The 23,662-nt window shown below is 40.5% G+C and overlaps 1 protein-coding gene across 1 annotated transcript in view; it reads left to right on the top strand.

Annotated features, from left to right (window-relative positions):
• The first annotated feature begins 18,118 nt into the window (after window positions 1–18,118).
• LOC109571956 (zinc finger protein 665-like) overlaps window positions 18,119–23,662 on the top strand; it is a 76,855-nt gene continuing 71,311 nt past the window's right edge. Inside the window, exon 1 of the mRNA XM_070772289.1 lies at window positions 18,119–18,239. Within this exon, the coding sequence (XP_070628390.1) occupies window positions 18,134–18,239 (106 nt within the window). The 5' untranslated portion in view covers window positions 18,119–18,133. The remainder of the gene's footprint in view (window positions 18,240–23,662) is intronic.

Below are 23,662 nucleotides of genomic sequence, written 5' to 3'. Positions count from 1 at the left end.
GTCCCCTTCTCCTCTTGCCCCCAATTCCTCCCAGCATCAGAGTCTTTTCCAATGAGTCAACTCTTCCCATGAGGTGGCCAAAGTACTGGAGTTTCAGCTTTAGCATCATTCCTTCCAAAGAAATCCCAAGGCTGATCTCCTTTAGAATGGACTGGTTGGATCTCCTTGCAGTCCAAGGGACTCTCAAGAGTCTTTTCCAACACCACAGTTCAAAAGCATCACAGAGTTCGCTCAAATTCATGTTCATTGAGTCCAGGGATGCTATCTAACCATCTGATCCTCTGCTGACCCTTTCTATAGCCTTCAAGTTCAGTTCAGTTCAGTTCAGTTTAGTTCAGTCGCTCAGTCGTGTCTGACTCTGCGACCTCATGAATCGCCGAATGCCAGGCCTCCCTGTCCATCACCATAGCCTTCAAGTAGAGAGGTGTAAATCATGGGCCCAAAGAGGGCGACAGTGGAGAGGCAGTTCATACAGAGAGCCCGCAAAGGGGATACAAAAGTTGGAACCTTGGCTTCCAGAACAATATCCTGCTGGGAGAGAAAGGGGACTCCTAGTGATTGGGCTTCCCTCGTGGCTCAGCTAGTAAAGAATCCGCTGGCAATGCGGGAGACCTGCGTTCGATCCCTGGGTTGGGAAGATGCCCTAGAGAAGGGAACAGCTACCCACTCCAGTATTCTGACCTGGAGAATTCCATGGACTACAGCCATGGGGTCGCAAGAGTCAGACTGGGCTGAGCTACTTCACTCACATCCAGTAACTGGAGGAGCTGAGAAAGCGGGGAAGGTGAAAGGAAGCATAGCCACTTGGGGGTGCCAGAAAGTTGAGAGAAAGGGAGAGCAGAGATGGAGGAAAAAGGCAGAAATTCATGAAGATTAAGGATCATCAAGGAGGTTGGGTTAGAAGCATTTTTCAGGGAACAGATGGCAGAGAGAGGCCAAATGGGAGTCAGGGAAGAGGTAGAGAGGAGGACAAACAGAGCACGAGAGCAGAGGGGAAGAGAAAGGGAGATGAAGAAAGAAGTAGGGAATCTCTAGAAATAGAGGAGTTAGGACAGGTATATAATTTACAATTTATGTAAGTTACAGAATGTAAGGTCTTATTGAATTGTAATTTCTATAGCTACAACAAAAGGAAGGGGAACACAGGCTTGTAGAAAATATGATTGATTATAGCAAAAGAAATAATTGCTATGGCTACAACTGGTCCCTGTGAAATGTCTGGTCCAAGTCCCAAGTTCCTTGGTGCTTGCAGCAAGTTTCTAGATGTCGCATTGTTCAGGCCCTATCTGTTTACCAAGGACTATTTGAGGAAGAGAGTGGGCCATTCCACCGTCAAGCCATCCAAGAAGTCCTCTGTTTTGGTAATGCTCCATTGTAGTATTAGTAACCTTCCAGGCTACTTGAGCACCATAATCAGACACAGTGCTGTTATTATCATCTGAGCAGTTAGATAACCACATACCATAGGCTACCCAATCATCAATTGTATGATTAGCCGCAAATATTAATTTTCCTTATTTGGCCTGACATTTGTCCCAATGAACAGGAATATATTTTAAGTTATTAGTTAACCCTTTGCATAGTGTTCTTTGTTTTTTTCCCTAATTCTTTCCCTAAAGTTTCAGTAGTATAAACATGGTTCACAGGCAAATAAAGGGCAGTAAATATAATCGAAGCAGCGTCCAAAAGCCGAAGTTTGTTGATTAACGTTTATGCATAATTCTGCTGGGCCCATACACAAAGGAAGGACTTCATAACCTAGAGAGATATTAGTTTCCCTTCTTCTTCAGGGTATGAGGGCCCTTTAATTCTCCAGCGAGAAGGCATTTGTATGGAGTCATTGGTTAATACAGTTGGTCCTCTCTCCGTCCATTCTGTGACCTGAAGTAAAGGGGGGTTGGGTATGAAAGCCCAGTAAGTGTGAATAATTGGTTCAGCTGGAGCCGGGGAGGGCAAAGCAAGCAGAGCAAGCATAGCAACAAGAAGGTTTTCAGGACTCCAAGGCATTCTCTGTTGAGAAATCAGATTTTCAGCTTTATTAGTAAGGGTTTTTATTTGTCCCCAAGAGGGGAGATAAAAAGGTTGATGTCACCGAGGGTGGTGTTTTCTGGAGATCTTTAGAGCCGCCATGGCCCGTATTGGAATTTCTTCCTCCTGGCATTTTTGTTCGTTCGTCTCTATCTCAAAGGCTGGGGGACCCCTTGGGTCCGATCTTCCGAAGAGGAAGCCATGTGAGTTTGTTGGATCCATCTGGGGAAATACAAACATACCCCTTTCCCTGTAAGATTAATTCCCCAGATTTCCATTGTTGATTCAACTCGTCCTGGTACCAACTGGGCAGAGGAAGAAAAGAGTCCTTCAATTCCTCAAAATGTTTTTCTGCCCTTGTCAAGATATCTCCTTGCGGTAAGTTTAAAAAATTTAAAACAAATAAAGTTATATTGACAATAGCTATAGAAAGAAAGGAAAGCGATAATGATGAAAACATTCCTAGGAAATATTTCAGTCTAAAAAAAAATGATCTAGAGATCTGTTTGGGGACTGGTATTTGACTGTGGTTTTGAATTAATGGGTTGATTTCTTCCTCATTCCGTACATACATTTTTTCTGATATAAAAAGAAATGGGATCTGACGGTGTTTTAAGTGGCTTGTGTTATTTGGGGCAAAGGATTAGGAGCAAACAGTCAAACATTTTCCGAAGTGAAATTATTGAAAAGCTGAAGCAGAACAACTTGATAAATGAAACTTGCTCACATCCAAATACTTGACCTTTTCCCGGAAAAGAAACGCAGCCCGGCAGCTGTTGAATCTCTCCGTTCAGTGTGTTAAGGAAGATGATTGTAGTTTCAAGACAGACCTGAAAAGAAGGTGAATAGTTTGCATTTTTGATACTCTTAAGAACAAATAACTTATTTCGCAAATGGTGTCTTTTTTATTTTGTTTTTGTTTTGTATTGTGAAACAGGCATTGAAGTTGATGTTATTTTGTTTTAAGAATCTTACAAACTGGAAACAGAAATAAAGCTATATTAACAATAGTTATAGGCTTAAAGAATATATTGCATTAGAATCTAGTAAAATCTGCTCTGGATAAGGAAGATAAAAGTGTTCCTGTGTATATCCCCTTATTTAATTTTTTATTTGTAGTTTTAGTGTGTACTGTGTTTGTTTAATTATGTCTTGTGTTTGTGGATTATAAGGAATGTTTGTAATCTGTTTAATAGAGAATGAATTTAAAAATTGTTTGAATTGTTTAGAAATATAGGCAGAGCCATTGTCTGTCTTTATCGAATTAGGTGTTATTGCAAAGTAAGCTAAAAGCTAAAAGGGTTATAACATTTCGTGTAGTTTCATTCCAGAGAGGTGTGGCCCCTATAAAAGAAGAATTTGTATCGATTCAGACATATAAGAAGGAAGAGGAAGAAAGTTCAGGGCAATGAGTTATACCAATTTGTCATAAAATTCTTCTTTATTTATCATAAACCCTTTTTATATTTTTATATTTATCATTTTATTTGCCATTTCTTATATCTTTTTATTAAAAGCATATATTTTATTTTTCTTTAGCAATTATGAAGTGTCTTGTATGTTAGCATTTTATAGATTGGTGAATATATTTATTATATTATTTCATTAAATATTTATTTTTATATAAATATATATGTTTATATACATATAAAGTTATGTTTTTGCTGACAAATTTAGTTTACCTTAAACCTAGGCATAATAAAAGTATTATATAATGTTGATGACTTAAGACGTGTCTTAATTAGATTAGCAATTATATTTAAATTTTATTTATATTTAAATAAACATTATTTTTAATATTATATATTTTTCAGTTCACGTGAAGTTGAATTTAAATAGAGGTCATTAACTTCATATTATCCAAAAACAAAGACATATATTGAGACATAGATAATTTTAGATAGATAGGCATAGTTTTCTGCTTGAAATTTAAAATATCTTTGTGTCCTATTATTATTATTTTTGAATTTCACCAATTTGTTTATGGCTGGAGTCCTAGATAGAGTGGTCTGTGTATCCCAAGGACATGATAAGAGTTAAGTTTAGGGTTTTTTTTAGGCCTGTTTTTGTTTCCCAGGCAGAACTGGAGCTCCAAAAAAGTATTTTAACAAGTTAACCTTTTCCTAGCTGCATATGTTAGAAGAACCAGTTTTGCAATTTCAAAAGAGTTTATTTTAATCAGTATTCTCTAGAGTCTAAAGAATATCATGGCCATTCAGTGTCAAAAATATCATTTCTCCTTTTTGTAGTTACAGTATATTCATGATATATGCATGAAAGAAATGCTGTCACATTGGATGTAAAGCCTTGACTACAAAATTTTGACAAATAGTAGGACTGCTAAGCATACCTTGAGGTAACATACTCTACTGAAATCTTTATGAGGCCCAATGTGATTAGGAAAAGGGAGAGACAAAGTGAATCTCTCTTGGTCTAAAGGGTGTAAAGGTATATTTAAAAAGCAATTTGTTAATCAATAATAATAATAATAACAATATGCCAATTTTGAGGAATAGTAGTAGGTGATGGGATTCCTGGTTGTAATGCACCCATAGGTTTCATAGATGCATTAACTTTTCTAAGGTCTGTTAAGAGATGACATTTGTTAGATTTCTTTTTTATAACAAAAATAGGAGAGTTCCAAGGAGAGCAAGATGCCTCAATATGTTTCAACTCGAATTATGTGTCTATAAGTTCTTTAGCAGCCTGTAATTTTTCTTTTGTAAGGGGCCATTGCTCTGTCCAACTAGGCTGGTCATTCTTCCAAGTTATTTTAATAATTGCTTTGTTTGTTAAATGAGCAGTGGCCCTTAGGAAAAATGTGGAATGTATATCTGAGTTTGCCATTGCATAAGTAAGTCCCTTCCTATTAGATTCAGGGGTGCATCTATCATATAAGCTCTTAATGTTGCAGGCTGGCCTTCTGTTCCCTCACATGGGTATATCTGAACACTTTGATAGACTTCTTGTACTTTAGTTTGAGAAATTCCCACAATTTGGCAAGAGACCTTTTGTATAGGCCAGGATTTGGGCCATAAGTGTTTGGAAATAATAGTAATATCAAATCCAATGTCGAGGAGACCAGAAAATCTTTTACCATTAATTTGATATTTATATTTGGTCGGGCACATACAGATACCAATGGTCCGTAAGGATTGGTTTTGATCTGTACTGCCGAATCTGCTTGTCCATACATTATTAGAGGGGTTAATAGAAATGTAAGGCAAAAGAAGTAATTGAGCAATTTTGTCCCCCTTTTTGAATTGCCATAGAATCTGAGATGACATCATAATTTGAATCTCTCCTTTATAATCTGAATCAATTACTCCAGGGTGAACAGTAATTCCTTTAGAAGTCAAACTAGATTGGCCAAGCAAGAGACCAAAGGTTTGTGGGGGCAGGGGTCCAAATAGTCCAGTAGGTACCCTAGAAGGGACTGCTTGAGGGTAAAGGGAAAAAATCATTTAGGGCTGGTATATTGACGGCAGCACGGCCGGATGTTGAGGGAAAAGATAGAATTTGCCTCTGGTTTTTGTTGTAGGGGACCTGGGTGGGGGGGTCCCCTGTTTGGAGTTTCCTGGAATAGATTTTTCATCAATATCAAATTTAGATTTACAATCTTTGGCCCAGTGCATTCCTCTACGGCAGCGAGGGCAAATTCTTGGAGATTTTTTATTAGCCTTCTTAGGGCAGTTCCCTTTTTAAATGGTTTTTATCTCCACATGTAAAGCATCCTTCATTTCCCTTTCTAAAGGCAGCAACCATTGTCTCAACTAGCATTTGCATCTTTTGAGTTTCTGATCCTAGATTTCGACAAGCCTTCAAATAGTCAATAATAGCCCCAGTCTCACAAATTGGAGTGATAGCTCTTTGACATTCCTGATTTGCATTCTCATAAGCAAGAAATTTTTCTTGCTGTTTTTTGGTTTCTTCTCCAATTACAGTATGGGAAATAGCAGTTTCTAATCTAGCTAAAAAATCAGCATAACTTTCATTAGGCCCTTGTAATATTTTAGTGTAACTACCCGAACGCTCTCCTTGAGGAGTCATTCAATCCCAAGCTTCAAGGGCCAGTGTTTTTAATTTTCATGCAACAAAGGAGGGCATTGTATTTGAGCTTCTATGGTATCAAATTGTCTGGAGCCAGTTAACATTTCATAAGTAATTTGGTTTTCGGGAGTGCCAGCTCGAGCATTCTTGTTAGCATGATCTCTGACTATATCACAAAACCACATTGTCCATTGAAGATATTCTCCTGGTTTAAGGAGAGCTTTTATTAAAGTTCGCCAATCATAGGGGAAAAAGTTTCCATTAGAAGATGCCACAATATTTAGAAGCTCTCTAGTAAAAGGCAAATGTGAGCCATACATAGTTATAGCCTTTTTCATTTGTTGCATGTGAAAAAGATTAAAACCGTCATATTGAGGTATTATGTGCCCTTGAGTGTCAGGATTTCTTAAAACTGGAAAGATGGAGAAAGCACTGGTGTTAGAAACTTGTGATTGCAGAACCAGTAATTCAGAGTCTAATTCGTGGAGGAGAGCAAGTAAGTGCAAATATGAGTTTAATTTTCATGCAACAAAGGAGGGCATTGTATTGGTTTTCTGCAAATATGAGTCTGTGCCAAGGACTTATCATTATTGTCCAGAAGAGCATTGCCAGTTTTGGTGTCAAAAAAACATCTGACAAAGGAGAGACTTTTGGAGTTGCGACGGTTGGCAGAGGAGGAGCATTTGGAGTAGCTGGGGTAGGGTTAGTAAGAAAATTTTGAAATATTTTATGTTGTTCTAATTGGTCCTTTTATAAAGTTGTATTATCTACTTGATATTCATGCAATAAGTGTTCTGTCTGTTGTCCAATATTGGGAGGGCTAGAATTTACCTTGAAATGGCAGAATTACAACTTTAATGAGAGCCCATAGAAAGTGAAAGTGAAGTCGCTCAGTAGTGTCTCTTTGCGACCCCTTGGACTGTAGCCCACCAGGCTTCTCCGTCCATGGGATTCTCCAGGCAAGAATACTGGAGTGGGTTGCCATTTCCTTCTCCAGAGGATCTTCCCGACCCAGGGATCGAACTTAGGTCTCCTGCATTGCAGGCAGACGCTTTAACCTCTGAGCCACAAGGGAAGCCCACAATGAGAGCCCATAGGGGCCAGAAATCAATTGCAGTATTTTTCCCTGTTTGGCGGCCCGTTCAACATTTTCTTTGACCCGGTGCCAAATTTCTAAATCAAAACTGCCTTTATCAGAGAACCATGGATTACATTTAACCACTGTTTGAAAGTAAGCCTCTATTCATTGGCACGAAACCAAAAGTCCCTGAGCTTTAAACAAATGGTGAAGTAAAATAGACAAATGATGGGGATTTCTAGCCTTTTGACCCGTGTCTTAGTACTTACTGACCTCAATGGGAGTCTGGAGTCACTCCGTCCGAAATGCCACGTATACCAGTGTCCCTGTTCTGAGTGCCACTTTTTGGGGTCCTTTAACGGACCGGAACCTGGTGGTCCAGAGTCAATGATCAGAAAGTGAAAGAAAGAGGCTGATATTCCGTGGTTTACGCAGAAAACCAATAAAGTCCTTGACACAGGTCTTGGGTTGCTCACAAAAGCACCAGGTGCCCTCTCGAAGGGGTGAAGGCACAGTGCGCCTTCATACAGTGCGCCTCACTCTCCTGCAGGAGAGTGAGCTCGACGGGTCTTTACATCCAGAGAACTTGCAGGGGAGAGAGAGAGAAACAAAAACGTCATGGGGCCCTAACCTCTGATGCAGCAAAGGCGCGTTAATGATTTTTCTGTGCGTATGTATAGGCTGTAGTACCAGAAGTTTCTTATGACTGTGATAAAGATCAGAAAACCAAACCTACAGCAACTGTTAACAAGGGAATTAATAATGGGATTAATAATGGTCACAAGGTCAGGAGACAATCCATATCTCAAGAAAGGGGATCGAGACTAAGTAGTTTTGTAGTAAAGAGAATGTTTACTAAAGGAGATTCAAGCTTGTCTCACACAATGACTTCAGTTCCTGGGAGTAGTGTGCTGCTTCACTTGAAAAGAAACAAAGGACTTGTGAGAAACACCAAGTTAGGAATCCTCCTATCAAACAGTCCCTGAAAGCCCCTCAGCATGTGGGATCTAACTGGACCAGGCAACAACCTGTGTTTCATACACTGGTCAGTGGACTATTTACCGCTGAGCCACCGGGGATGCCCTCATATTATTTTTAAATACAGGTATTTTATACAGATTGGCATTAAAGTATTTTGTGTATTATTTTCTGCTTGTACTACTATTAGATGACTCTAATTATATAGAACCTGCCTGCACCTGTGGGAAAGGTGGGTTTGATCCCTGGGTTAGGAAGATCCCCTGGAGGAGGGAATAGCAACCCATCAGAGTGTTCTTGCCTGGAGAGTCCCATGGAAAGAGGAGCCTGGCAGGATACAGTCCATGGGACTGCAGATAGTCGGGCGTAACTGAAGCAGCTTAGCACAGCACGCAACCTTTACCAAGTCCTTGAAATACATAACCCACTTTGCCTGACGCCTCAACCTTTTGAATTGATTGAATTGAGAGCTCAATCCCTGTGTCGGAAACATCTCCTGGAGAAGTAAATGGCAACCCACTTCAGTATTCTTGCTTGGAGAATCCCATGGATGGAGGAGCTGGCAGGCTACAGTCCATGGGTTTGCAAAAAGTCGTACATTCCTGAAGCGACTTAGCACACACATAGGCACTGATTACTGATAATTTCCTCTCATAGAGAAACTAAAGACATTTTGGATTATTAATGAATATGTTTGTTGCTACCCTGAGATGTTCTCCATAAGAAAGCAAATGTTTTTAGAAGTTATCACTGGTATTTATGGTCACCATTCTACAAAATGCTAATATAAAGGACAGTTCATGGTTGCTTAAGGAAAGTAAGATCCGTGTTTTTAGTAACAAAAGGTATAAGCAATGAAATTGATTTGGGATGCTCATAGCAGTGAGTGGGAGCGAGCGGAAGCTGGAAGCAAGTTCTTAATTTCTCAGATCGAGACTCCTAACCCCTGGACCACAGGAGCCAACATTTAGGGCTAAGGTCCCTAGTCTGACCTGCCTAGTCAAGAACAAATTCAGATGATGAGGCAGAAGATAAAGAGTAAAGGAAAAAGTTAATTGAAAGGAAAAGTACATGTGGCAAGGCACACGGGCAGCCTGAGAGAGAGAGACGCCTTTGGGAAGTGTAAATTCTTTACAAAGGACAGTTTTCCAGGTCTTCATCTTCCCTCAGGCCAATCACCTTGTTTATTCTCCCGGGTTAATTTGTCTCAGGACCCTCCGTGGAGTGTGCATGCATACCTTAGCCAAGTTGGATCTCAAAGTGAAGGCTTCTGGGAGGAGCAAGACTCATTATGGCCTGGAATTATCCTGTGAGTTTTGACTCCAAGCAGCCTTTCTGGGCATGTGTAGTGTCTCCCTTAATAAACAGGGTTTTTTCCTTTCTTTGTCCTTGCCATAATTATTCCCTGAGATTAGAGAATGACTGTCTATTTACCGTGTTTTTGTTGGGTGTAAATTCCTCAACTGGATCCCACCTATCTCTTATCTGGTATTTATGGTCACCATTCTACAAAATGCTAGTATAAAGGACAGTTCATGGTTGCAAAGGAATGCAAAGGGGAAGATGACAACATTCAAGACATTTAACATGGAGCCCATCAGTCTCCTACCAGAAAATTACATTTTATTAGTGAGAAAGAAAGTACATCTGACTTACAGGTGGCTGTCTCTCCATGAAGAAAATGATTTAATTAGGAAGAAATAAAAAAGAGAGAGAGTTTTTATGCAAAGTGGACCTCCAAGAAAAGAGGTCCCAAAAGGCAAAGTCTTTATATGATCTGTAACAATCTGTCATTTAACTCCGTCAATGTTGTTGCTCGACTATGGGAAGCATGTGATGAGGTGTTTCAAAGGGATCTATTTCCTCTTTGTCCCCCTTCTGTGCTGGATTCCATCGAATGCCTGCTTTTTGGTCCGTGTAAAACTAAGCACTAACACCTCCAGAGATTATTTCGGACCCAGCCTGCTTCTCTTCCTATTTGCTGCACTTGGGAGACCTCATTGGAAGACGGGGAGGACTGGCAGCTCTTTGATTGCATTTGGTGTCTCGGATCCTACACAGAGCTGCCTTCAACCTGTCTTCCTGTTCAGAACCCTCAGCTATTCCTATTGTTACTTCTTTTGCCACATCCTTCAGGGGTGTGTGTAACAGGAATGTGGTTTGGATCTTCTGTGATTGTAACTCAGGAAACCTGTAAGGACAGTGGATATTGATTGAGGTCCTCTCTTAGACAGGACCTGAATTGAGATCTTACTGGTGCCTTGGAAACAATTTCCAAGAGGGATGGCTGAGTAACACAATTACACAGGTCAGTTCTTGTGTCTGATCTGAAGTTTCCTTTTTACACTCCTGGAGTTCGTTGTAACTTTTTGTCCTCTGTTCTGCCCAAGTGGGCCCTGATGGTTCAGAGCATGTGTGAATCTGTAAGTCTCGGTGTCAGTCCTGCTTTTGCTCATTTACTTTCATGTTCCATGGAGTTGTGTACAGGAACCCTGTGAATCCACTACCTTTATTTGTGAGATTGAGGTAATTAGTGCTGTTAGGTGGCATAGAATGTTGCCTGTTTTACAGAAAAGGTCAGAAGTTACTGCTTTTTTTTTTTTTTTTTTTCCGTTGTGCCTTGTGGCAGGTTGTATGTTAGTTCCCCATTCCTGGACGGAATCTGTGCCCCTTCCAGGGTATGTGCGTAGTCCTAAAGATTGGACCACCAGGGAATTTGCCTCAAAGATTACTTTTGCTTAAAGAATATATTTACTTCCTGTCTTGCTTATTGTGACATCTCTTTGTCTACTTTACATCTTGTATGTTTTTATTTTACTTTTCATTTTTATGAGTGTTGTCTCTGACTCTGGTTAATAAGTTTTCAAATAATATTGGTTTTCTTCATACCAATACATTACATTTTTAAAATGTTTTTTATTTTTGGTTGCACTGGGTCTTTGTTGCTTCCAGGGCTTTTTGCTACTTGTGGCAAGCAAGGGCTACTCTCCACTTGCAGTGCACGGACTTCTCATTCTAATGCCTTCTCTTGTTACAGTGTATGGGCTGTATGCCTGTGCACAGTAGTTGTGACTCCCGAACTCTGGAACATGGAGTTGTGGCCTACAGGCTTAGTTTCTCCAAGGTATGTGAGAACTTCCCGGATGAGGGATGGAACCCTTGTGCCCTGTGTTAATTACCAGGTGGATTCTTTACCTCTGAGCCAGAAGGGAGGCCCCAAAACTTGTTCCTTGACATGTATTTTAGAACCAATGAACTGAATAAGTTAAAGTTACTGTATAGATAGGGAATTGCTCTACTGAATGACTGTTCTTTAAGTAGACAGTGTTTCATTTATTAATATTTTTTATTTAAAGATGACGGTCTTTATGTATTACATAATGTAACTGACATGAAACACTTGTCAATATCATAAAATGCCTATATGTCTATCTACTGATAGATTTATAAGAAGTATTTAGATAAGTTTTCTTTTTTTTTTTTCCCCATTATTTTAGGGAATTTCCTGAACAGTTGTCAACTGCTATTTATGTTTTCCATTATTCGTTAAAGTGCTTCTTTTGGATTATTTACCATTGCAATGTATTGCCTGTTAATGAATGCTCGTTCAGTTGATTGTCCTGTCTGACTCTTTGTGATCTCATGGACAGTAGCTTGCTAAGCTCCTCATCCATGGAATTTTTTTCAGGCAAGAATAGTTCAGTAGGTGTCATTTCCTCCTCCAGGAGATCTTCCCCACCAAGGGATTGAAGCTCCCTATCCTATGTCTCCTGCATTGGCAGGCTAATTCTTTACTACCAAGACACCTACATAGCCCTGTCTGTTCTTTACCATTTACTTATGTATAAGTATGCATAAAGTGTGTACAATATGCTATATTTTCTCCTCAATTATGAGACAGCAGTGTGTTTACTACCACGTAGAATGAGTTTAGAAGTCATGGTGCGAAAATACCCTTTTCTTTGAGAACTGACATGAATTTGGAAAAAATTAATATATTCTGACTGTATCTTTGAAGCTAGGCTACCCTAAAATTAATTTGGATTACATGTGATTTCTCTTTCATTTTTAAACAGTTCTATTTGTTTAGCGTTTCAAATATTTTAAAGATCATCACTGGGAAGATGCATAATTCTGTTCAGCATGGATATGCCTTTTGGTATAATACCATGTATTCAGCATGAAACAATTTATTTATGAATTGTAATTGATAGAATGTATATGGTTTTTATATTTTGTAGATGTGTCTCAAATACGTATGATCAAGAAATTACAGGCAAAAGGAAACAGTGGTAAAAAAGAAATTTTTCAAAGAGTGGTGTTTGGAAGAGCTGAAAGCCATGAAATTGAAGATTTTTTCCTCAGAAAGATACAGGAAAATATGCATGATTTTGAGTGTCTGTGGACAGATGATGAAAGAAATGACTGCTGCTGCTGCTAAGTCGCTTCAGTCGTGTCCAACTCTGTGCGACCCCATAGACGGCAGCCCACCAGGCTCCCCCGACCCTGGGATTCTCCAGGCAAGAACACTGGAGTGGGTTGCCATGGCCTTCTGCAATGTAGGAAAGTGAAAAGTGAAAGTGAAGTTGCTCAGTTGTGTCTGACTCTTAGCGACTCCATGGACTGCAGCCTACCAGGCTCCTCCATCCATGGGATTTTCCAGGCAAAAGTACTGGAGTGGGGTGTAGACTTCAGAATATATGTCTTTCCGAGAAACCACACGAAAGTAATGTGCACACTGGAGCTTTAACTCAAAGATCAAAACTGTGGAACGTGAGAGGATATATATGAACAGCAAACTTGGACAGGTAATGAATATTGTGTAGTCTGTTCCATGAAGTACTCACACCATGGGCATATGAAGTGATTCATGTGTGTCAGAAACTGTATACTATACTGAATTTGGAAACATGTTTAAGAAAACAATATTTCCTCAAGATTCCACCCCCCCCCCCCCAAATTCATATTGGAGGGAATCCTTATTTGGCCATCTTTTATGACAGTTCTTACAACAGATCACAGAAAAGAAAATTCATTTGAGGAATAAATAAATCTTCAGAAAGACAAACGTTAACACTTGCAGCTTATATCCTCCATGTGGGGACCCCTGACCTTCCTGCGTGTTACCCTTTCAGTATGATAATTTCCAGGCCCATTCACTTTGGTGTTTAATTTTGTTTTCCCATCAATGTTGCATTTTTCTTGGATAATTCCGTTTAGTTTGTGTTTACTACTTCATATGTGCTAAATCCTCAGTACATCTCCTCTTGGAATTCCATGAAGACTTCCCCCAGGTGTATGGGCGAAACCATTTTAAGGTAAGACCACATCTATCCACATCTGAGTTTTCTGTCTGTATGTGGAATGTGGACAATTCACATGCAGCTTTTTTCTCAGAGCAGAGAAAACAACTGACTGCTTTTTCACTTTCAATGAAGAAAGGCTTATTCTCACTGGCTATTTCTTCACCAGAGCACAGCTGGTAAAAGAGGAGATGAGGGGATAATTTAGTTACATCAGTATGATATTTCATTACTGTCTAATCATACACATAATATCCAGGATGCTGTGCAAAGACTTTTTTTTTCTATGATCACCAGGGAAATGGCAAAATGGAAAATATTTTTCCTAGTATTGAGGCTGCAGAGCAGGGCTCTGTGGGGCTCCCAGGCATGGAGGCCTTTTGAGTTCCCATTTCTTAAAGACAGGCCTGCAGCCTCCATAACCTTGTATGAGTTCCAAAGGGCAGAACAGTTGCTAATCAAAGAAGGATGCTCACGACGGGACAATTGTGTCCATCTCTTTTGTAACCCTATGGAGACAAAATAGGTTGCCATTTCTTCCTCCAGGGGATCTTCCCGACCTAGGAATCGAACATGCAACCACTGCACTGATTAGGAGACTAGACCGTCTAAGACCCTGCACACAACTTAATCTTGTCACCAACCCCATCCTTTTAGAACTTTGCAGAGGAAACAAGAATACAAGACTGTTATGGCTTTGATCCTTAGCATATATCCCTGCTGCTGCTGCTGCTGCTAAGTCACTTCAGTCATGTCCAACTCTGTGCGACCCCATAGATGGCAGCCCACCAGGCTCCCCCATCCCTGGGATTCTCCAGGCAAGAACACTGGAGTGGGTTGCCATTTCCTTCTCCAATGCATGAAAGTGAAAAGTGAAAAGTGAAATTGAAGCTGCTCAGTCGTGCCAACTCTTAGCGACTGCATGGACTGCAGCATACCAGGCTCCTCCATCCATGGGATTTTCCAGGCAAGAGTACTGGAGTGGGTTGCCATTGCCTTCTCCAGCATATATCCCTAGCGGATGATAGAACATCTCCTTACTCACCAGGGAGGGGGCCTAAAGTGTTCCCTTTTAGCCTCGCACATATATAAAGCCACTGTTTATCCTCCATAACTCTGTCTCTGTGTTTGTATTTCAAATATTTCAGTTTGGCATTTCTGCACAGAGAGCCAAGATTTTGGCATCAATATAACTTCTGGGTTCTGGTTCAACCCAGACCTCTGACTTGCTGATTCAGAGGAATGTCTTTCAACACGTACTGATGTCTCTAAGATGTGATAGGACCAGACACAACAGAGCCCAAAGGAACACGCAGGGCCCCTCACCAACGTTCAAAGGTACATACACCAATGTTCTCAGGCCTTGTTGTTTTTATTATTACTGGGTTAATATCCCTAAGGTTCCATTTTTAACTATTACATGTGTATTTATCTTCTTTGACTTTTCTTGGTATTATAGCTTACAATGACAGAGTTGAAGCTTACTTCAGATCCTGTAATTATGGCAAAGAGCAAAGATTAAAGAATTCTCCCACATGACTTCCAGGAAAAGGCTTACTGCCAAGAGCAACCCTTCCCCATTATCACCGATTTAAGACCCCACTAGGCCCCCTGTTTCCCTGGGAAAAAACCAGACACATGTACCACAAATTCCCAGTCTATGCCCTATCAATGATGTGTTGTTGTTTAGCCACTTAGTCACTGCAACGTCGTGGGCTACAGCGTGCCGGGCTTCCCTGTCTTTCACAATCTCCTGGAGTTTGACATTGTGTGGCTTGTCATGGAGAGGATGTGACCCTGTATCATGACCATTTATGCTGTTCTATTGTATTTCAACTTCCTTGAACTTGTTTCAGATATTCTCAGGAAACTCTCTGTGGATGCTCTTTCCTTCTCTGGTAGTTAACTAGTTGATTCTTTAGGTTCAGTTGTCACTCCCAACCACCTGAGCTCAGGTGCTGTTGCCTCATTTCTTAACTATTTGATCTGAGTGATTTCTTAGAGTGAAAGAGTTTTCTCCCCAGTAAGATAGACACAGATCTTTCTCTAACGTGCTGTTATGCTGATGACAAGTTCATCCGTGTGAAGTCTTTAGAGTAATGCTTAGTGTGTAGGACGTGCTGAAACACCTGTCATCAGTGTGATGATGTCGTCATCATCACAATGTGTGTTCTTTTAAAGTCATTGTGGACTTTGTCATCTCTGAAGACACCAGTCTTGCTGTAACTCATCTAGATAGTGACACTATGTCACTCAGTGTGTTGAATGTAACACTTCTGCATAGACAACCCAGTTTGGTTTTAATTTGTGTATTTTTCATGTATTGTCCACATACATGACACATTCATCTTGATTGCAGGATATTAGTTCAGTTCAGTTCAGTCGCTCAGTCATGTCCGACTCTTTGCAACCCCATGAATCACAGCATGCCAGGACTCTCTGTCCATCACCAACTCCCGGAGTTCCCTCAGACTCACATCCATCGAGTCAGTGATGCCATCCAGCCATCTCATCCTCTGTCGTCCCCTTCTCCTCCTGCCCCCAATCCCTCCCAGCATCAGAGTCTTTTCCAATGAGTCAACTCTTCGCATGAGGTGGCCAAAGTATTGGAGTTTTAGCTTTAACATCAGTCCTTCCAAAGAACACCCAGGACTGATCTCCTTTAGAATGGACTGGTTGGATCTCCTTGCAGTCCAAGGGACTCTAAAGAGTCTTCTCCAACACCACAGTTCAAAAGCATCAATTCCTCGGCGCTCAGCCTTCTTCACAGTCCAACTCTCACATCCATGTATGACCACTGGCAAAACCATAGCCTTGACTAGATGGACCTTAGTTGGCAAAGTCATGTCTCTGCTTTTGAATATGCTATCTAGGTTGGTCTGAACTTTCCTTCCAAGGAGTAAGCATCTATTTAATTTCATGTCTGCAGTCACCATCTTCAGTGATTTTGGAGCCCCCCAAAATAAATTCTAACACTGTTTCCACTGTTTCCCTATCTATTTCCCATGAAGTGATGGGACCAGATGCCATGATCTTCGTTTTCTGAATGTTGAGCTTTAAGCCAACTTTTTCACTCTCCTCTTTCATTTTCATCAAGAGGCTTTTTAGTTCCTCTTCACCTTCTGCCATAAGGGTGGTGTCATCTGCATATCTCAGGTTATTGATATTTCTCCCAGCAATCTTGATTCTAGCTTGTGCTTCTTCCAGCCCAGCATTTCTCATGATGTACTCTGCATATAAGTTAAATAAGTAGAGTGACAATATACAGCCTTGATGTACTCCTTTTCCTATTTGGAAGCAGTCTGTTGTTCCATGTCCAGTTCTAACTGTTGCTTCCTGACCTGCATACAGGTTTCTCAACAGGCAGGTCAGGTGGTCTGGTATTCCCATCTCTTTCAGAATTTTCCACAGTTTATTGTCATCCATAGAGTCAAAGGCTTTGGTATAGTCAATAAAGCAGAAGTAGATGTTTTTTTGGAACTCTCTTCCGTTTTCCATGATCCAGCAGATGTTGACAATTTGATCTCTGCTTCCTCTGCCTCTTCTAAAACCAGCTTGAACATCTGGAAGTTCACGGTTCATGTATTGCTGAAGCCTGGCTTGGAGAATTTTGAGCATTACTTTGCTAGCGTGTGAGATGAGTGCAATTGTGCGGTAGTTTGAGCATTCTTTGGCATTGCCTTTCTTTGGGATTGGGATGAAAACTGACCTTTTCCAGTCCTGTGGCCACTGCTGAGTTTTCCAAATATGCTGGCATACTGAGCACTTGCCAAAACTGAGCAATTTCTAAATTTGCTGGCAGCACTTTCACAGCATCATCTTTCAGGATTTGAAATAGCTCAACTGGAATTCCATTGCCTCTACTAGCTTTGTTCGTTGTGATGCTTTCTAAGGCCCACTTGACCTCACATTCCAAGATGTCTGGCTCTAGGTGAGTGATCACACCATGGTGATTATGTTGGTCCTGAAGATCTTTTTTGTACAGTTCTTGTGTGTATTCTTGCCACCTCCTCTTAATATCTCCTGCTTCTGTTAGGTCCATACCATTTTGTCGTTTATGGAGCCCATCTTTGCATGAAATGTTCCCTTGGTATGTCTAATTTTCTTAAAGAGATCTCTAGTCTTTCCCATTCTGTTGTTTTCCTCTATTTCTTTGCATCGATCGCTGAGGAAGGCTTTCTTATCTCTCCTTGCTATTCTTTGGAACTCTTCATTCAGTTGCTTATATCTTTCCTTTTCTCCTTTGCTTTTCACTTCTCTTCTTTTCACAGCTATTTGTAAGGCCTCCCCAGACAGCCATTTTGCTTTTTTGTATTTCTTTTCCGTGGGGATGGTCTTGATCCCTGTCTCCTGTACAATGTCATGAACCTCTGTGCATAGTTCATCAGACACTCTATGTATCAGATCTAGTCCCTTAAATCTATTTCTCACTTCCACTGTATAAAAGTAGGGAAAACCACTAGACCATTCAGGTATGCAGGATATCATAATCTTAGCAAAAAGGGGAAATTATAAATTAGAGTTGAGACCAACAGTTTGCTTGAAGCAGCTTTTAATGGATCTATCAAAACATTACTTCAACTGAATTGAGCTTTACCCCTCTTACCTCTTCTCATTTTGTGTGAAACTAAGAATCCTCCTCAGGGCCCGTTGGTGAAATGTGTTTTCATTTCAGGCACAATTGACCTTCAAGGATATGTTCATAGATTTCACTCCTGAGGAGTGGGAATGCCTGAACCCTGCCCAGAGGACCTTGTACCAGGACGTGATGGTGGAGACCCTCAGGAACCTGCTGTCTGTGGGTGAGGATCACTTCCCCCTGAAGTAGGGATCTTCCCTGGGGTACCTCTGCATGTTCCCTCTGTACCTTTTGAGATCCAGTTTTTCTTGACTAAGCTCGAAACCTTGTTGACTCACACATGTAAAGCTTCCTGATTGGCATCAGGAGTTTAAACTTGACTTTCCTTCAGGTGACCTGCCCACTGTGTGATACACATGGAGTTTCTCCACAGCTCGAGTGTTTATAAAGCTGATTTCAAACTTTGAAATATCCAGTTGCCTGTTTTCTAGCCCTGTGTTCTTGGTTCAGTAGTTCTTAGATAGGAACTAGATACCTGCTGCATATTATACTGTATATTATACTATTCCCTGTGCATTCAGAAGGAGATAGATAGTAAATTCATTTGAGAAGTATTTTTCTGTCGGTTTATAATATCCTCACTCCTTGGCTGACAAAAGAGCTGCATTCTACACCTGCCAATGCAGGAGACACGGGTTCGATCCTTGGTCTGGGAAGATCCCACATGTCACAGAGCAGCTATGCTTGTGTGCCTCAACTACAAGCCAGCACTCTAGAGCCTGGAAGCTACAACTACTGAGCCCACATGGGACAAGTACTGAAGCCCATGCACCCAGGAGAAGCCGCAGCAAGTGAGGAGGATGAGCACTGCAACTGGAGCGTAGCCCCTACTTGCTGAACTTGGGGAAAAGACCAAGCAGCAGCGATTACTCACCCGAGCCAGAAGAAATCAAATGTATTAAAAATAACAGATATATTTATTAAAAAAAGAAGAGAGAGCGGTTGGATTCTGGAAGAAGCCACAGTATGTGGCATTACTTCTGAGTAGGAATTTCTGTTGCTTATCTGAACGTTACCTCCATTCTTGTGGCACAAGAAAGAAGACCCCTGGATTGTGGAGAATGAGGTGCTAATAGCAAACATCCAGATGAGTGGGAAAGTATCCACAGTGTGATCACAGGTCAGCTGTCACAAGGACAGAGAAGAAGCCACACCATTCATGGTGTTTGGGAAACTCTCCAAGTGGGAGAGTTCTGTGAGAAAACAGATGTTTAATGTTTGTGAACTCTCACAGGAGATTTTTCTTCTCCCTAACTTACAGCTCTGTTCTTTGACCTGTGAAATGTACAGTACCCTCGAGTGGTGCTGTAACCCCCACAGAGATGAAAGCAAGGTCTTTTTTGGGGGGCTTGTACTGAGTCTTTTTTGGTATGTGGACTTCTGTCTATTTGAGACGAGTGAGGGCTACTCTGTAGTTGCAGGGAGCATGGTTTCTCATTGTGGTGGCTTCTTTTGTTGTGAAGCACAGGCCCTAGGCACAAGGGCTTGAATAGTTTTACCATACAAGCTCAGTATCTGTGATTCATCAGCTTAGTCTCCATGACATGTGAAATCTTCCCAGAACAAGAATCAAGCCCATGTCTCCCATATTACTAAGCAGATTCTTACCAGGGAGCCACCAGGGTGTTAGGGAAATTAAATAAATAGTCTTATTTAGGCTTCAAGACAAAGCAGTGCATTCTTCTGACCTTGCTTCTAACCTGCATGGAAACTGCCCTGAGTCTGAATGTCCTGACTGTCTCCTGTGAATGCCAGGCTTGCAGCACCATAGATAAGATAGGGGACAAATCGTGACATTGTTCAGCCTTTGCAGGGGCCCTTGCCAACCAACCCCAGGTTTAACACCATCCAAGTTGGTGCCTGGATCCTCCTCTCAGCTTACCGTGAGGTAAATAAAGTTAACTTAAAACTGTCTAAAGAAAAGTTACAACTGGAAAAAGAATTACGCGATTTGTGAGGATGATTACCCATATTACAATGTCACATTATATTTTGGCTGATCAAATCTTCACTTTTTAAGTCAACTCTCTTTAGCCAGCGCACAGCTCCAATAGTGTCCCCCACTGCTCTTTCTCTCTCCATTCTTTGTCCTGTTGTAGCCTTACACCCCTCCCAACCCCTCTGTCTCCTTCTCCATCAGCTGGTCCCCTTTTAACTGCCCCAGTCTCTGAGCGGGGAGGGGGAGCTCAAGTTCCCCCACACTAGCAAGTTTGTTTACCCCTTTAGATTCTTCTGATGAAAGATCCCCAACTCCCTGGAGAGACATTCCAAGATTTTTATCAATCCTTCTGTCCCTGTTATCACAGTCAATTTGAGCACTGTTCGATCTGTATTATAGCCATAAAGCTATGACTATAGAAAGGAAAGATAATTTTTTTGATGCAGGATGGCCATGATATTGTTTAGACTCTGGAGAAAACTGGTTAAGATGAATTCTTTTTTTTCTTTGGAAATGCAAAACCGGTTCTTTTTACCTGTGGAATTAAAAACAGCAAGTTTGTTTAAAAAGGCCTGTCGAAAAAAAAGTTTAAAGTTAACCTTTGCCAATGCTTCCCAGATGACTCTAGTGGTGAAAAACCTGCCAGCCCCTGGGGGAGACACAGGAGAAGTGGATTTGATCCCTGGGTAGGGAAGATCCCCTGAGAAGTGAATGGAACCCACTCCAGTATTCTTGCCTGGAGAGTACCATCATGGACAGAGGTGCCTGGTGGGCTACAGTCCATGGGGTTGCAGGGGGTTGGACAGGAGTGAAGCAACCCTGCATAGTGTGCAACCTTTGCCATGTCCTGGAAATATGTAACCCATTTTTCCAGGGATTTCAGTCTTGGGCAAATTAGAATTTTAAACCACGGGGCAGGGGGTGGGAAAAAAAGAGTGAAAGAGACATTTTAAATCTCAGGCAGGAAAGTATGAGAGCTCTCATGTCTGTCGATCTGCATTTATGTTTATCTCAATGTGTGTCTTTGTTTTTGGATAATATTGCTGAGGTTTATTTGTAAATAAGCTCTAATTCAATTGTTTGTTAAAAAAAAAAAAAAAAAAGAAGCACTTACAAATCAAACAATTACAAGAGAAATTAACCTAAATGAATTTCAGGTTTATGTGAACTGGAAAATATTCAATATTAAATATCTAGTATTAATGTTTCTTTGCTAATTTAATTAAGACATGTCTTGAATCTTCAACATTGTCTCATACATTTATTGTACCTACTTATAAGGTTGTCAACAGTTAAAGTAACTCAAGTGAAGAAACTTTTAAGGGAAGACAGCAAATGTAATTGGAGCTTTTAGATAAACTCTGTCTAAAATAGTCTCTCCAGATTTGAATAACCTGAATTTCTAGGGTTGTGCTAAACTGAGTGATGAAAGTTCGTTGACTATCTAGGTTATTTCCAAATAAAATAAGATTCTGAAACACATATTACTGAAAACTCATTTCCTCTTACAGAGAAACTAAAGAGATTTTGGACTATTAATGACTACGTTTGGTGCCACCCTGAGACGTTCTCTATAGGAAAGCAAATATTCTTAGACATTATCACTAGTCTTATTCTTAGACATTTTCACCAGTCTACAAAATGCTCACCAGTCTACAAAATGCTAATATAACAGACAGCTCATGGTTGCTTAAGGAAAGTAAGACGTGTGTTTTTAGTAAGAAAGGTATGAGAAATATTGGTCAATCACCTTGCTTTGTCTCCTCTGGTTAATTTGTCTCAGGACCCTCCCTTTGGGTACACAGGCACACCCTGGATCTTGAAGTAAAGGCTTCTCAGAGGAGAAAAACTCATTATGGCCTGGAATGATCCTCTGACTTTTAACTCCAAGGTGCCTTTCTGCACTTGTGTACTGTCTCCTTCATCAGACAGGGTTTTTTCCTTTCTTTGTCCTTGCCATGACTGTTCCCTTAAAGTAAGAGACAAACTGGCTGTTTACCCTGTTTTTGTTGGCTGTAAATTCCTCGACCGGAGCCGACCTATCTCTTATCTCAGGGCACGCAAAGAGGAGGGTAGCTGATTGTAGATGTCCAACCTGCAGCCCTTCCAACTGCTACCTCAAAATTACATTTTATTAAGGAAAATGGAAAGTACTTCTGACTTACACATGGCTATTTCTAAATGAACAAAGTGATTTTTTTTTTAAAGAGAGAGAGGTTTCATGGAGAGTGGACTCCAAGAAAAGAGGTCCCAGAAGGCAAGGTCTTTATATGTTCTGCAACAATCTGTCATTTGACTCCTGTCAATTTTGTTGCTTGACTTTGGGTAGCATGTGATGAGGTATTTCAAAGGGATTTACTTCCCCTTGTCCCCCTCCTGTGGTAATTAGTGCTGTTAGGTGCATTGACTGTTGCGTGTTTTATAGAAAAAATAAGAAGTTACTTTTTCTTTTTTTGCTGTGACAATGGCAGTCTGGTTCCTAGTTCTCCATTCATGGATGGAATCTGTGCCCCCTACAGTGGAAGCACATGGTCCTAACTACTGGACTACAGGGAGTTTGTCTCAAAGGTTACTTTTGCTTAAAAGATATATTTACTTCCTGTCATGCTTATTGTGACATGTCTCTTTGTCTACATTGCATATTGTATGTTGTTATTTTACATTTCATGCCCAAGAGAGTTGTCTCTGACTCTAGTTAACTAAGTTTTCCAATCACATTATTTTATCTGCATAACAGTACGTTAAAAATTTATTTAAAATTTGTTTGATTTTGGCTGCACCAGGACTTTGTTGCTTCAGGGGCTTTTCTCTACTTGCAGTGAGCAAGGGCTACCCTCTAGTTACAGTGCATGGACTTCTCATTCTAGTGGATTCTCTTGTTGCAATGCGTGGTTTCTTCTGTGTTTGTGCCATAGTTGTGACTCCCCAGCTCTAGAGCACAGAATCATCACTTGTGGCCTACAGGCTTAGTTGTTCTCAGGCATGTGGGAATTTCCTGGATCAGGGATCAAACCTGTGTGCCCTGCACTAGTAGGTGGATTCTTTACCTCTGAGCCACAAGGGAAGCCCCAAAGCTTGTTCCTTTACATGTATCTTGGAGCCAGTGAACTGGGTGAGTTTAGGTTACTGTGTAGATAGGGAGTTGATGTATTGAATGATTATTGTGTAAGTAGAGAATGTTTCACTTACTTTTTGTTTTTTAAAAATGACAGTCTTTTTGTATTACACACTATAACTGACATGAACCACTTGTTAATGTCATAAAATGCCTATATGTCTATCTACTGATAGATTTCTAAGAGGTATTTGGAAAACGGTTTATATTTTTATTTTTTAAATTATTTTAGGGAATTCCCTGACAGTCCAATGGATAGGATTCAGTAGTTTCACTGCAGTGAGCCTGGATTTAATCCATGGTCATGGAAGTAAGATCTCATAAGCCATATAGTCCAGGAAGGGGGGGGGGGGGTGGAAATATATATATATATATAAACTATATATATATAGTTTACAGAATTCTTTATTTTCTCAATGCAGTATTTGTGGAATAGTTACTAAGTGCCATTTATTTTTACATTATTCGTTAGAATGCTTCTTTTGCATTGTTTACCATTCCAATGTATTGCCTTTTGATGCTTGTTTGCTCA

Source organism: Bos indicus, chromosome 18 (assembly GCF_029378745.1).
Source record: "Bos indicus isolate NIAB-ARS_2022 breed Sahiwal x Tharparkar chromosome 18, NIAB-ARS_B.indTharparkar_mat_pri_1.0, whole genome shotgun sequence".
Lineage (NCBI taxonomy): Eukaryota > Metazoa > Chordata > Mammalia > Artiodactyla > Bovidae > Bos > Bos indicus.
Note: the sequence above shows the minus strand (reverse complement) of the source record. Positions and strands in the feature narration are given on the sequence as shown.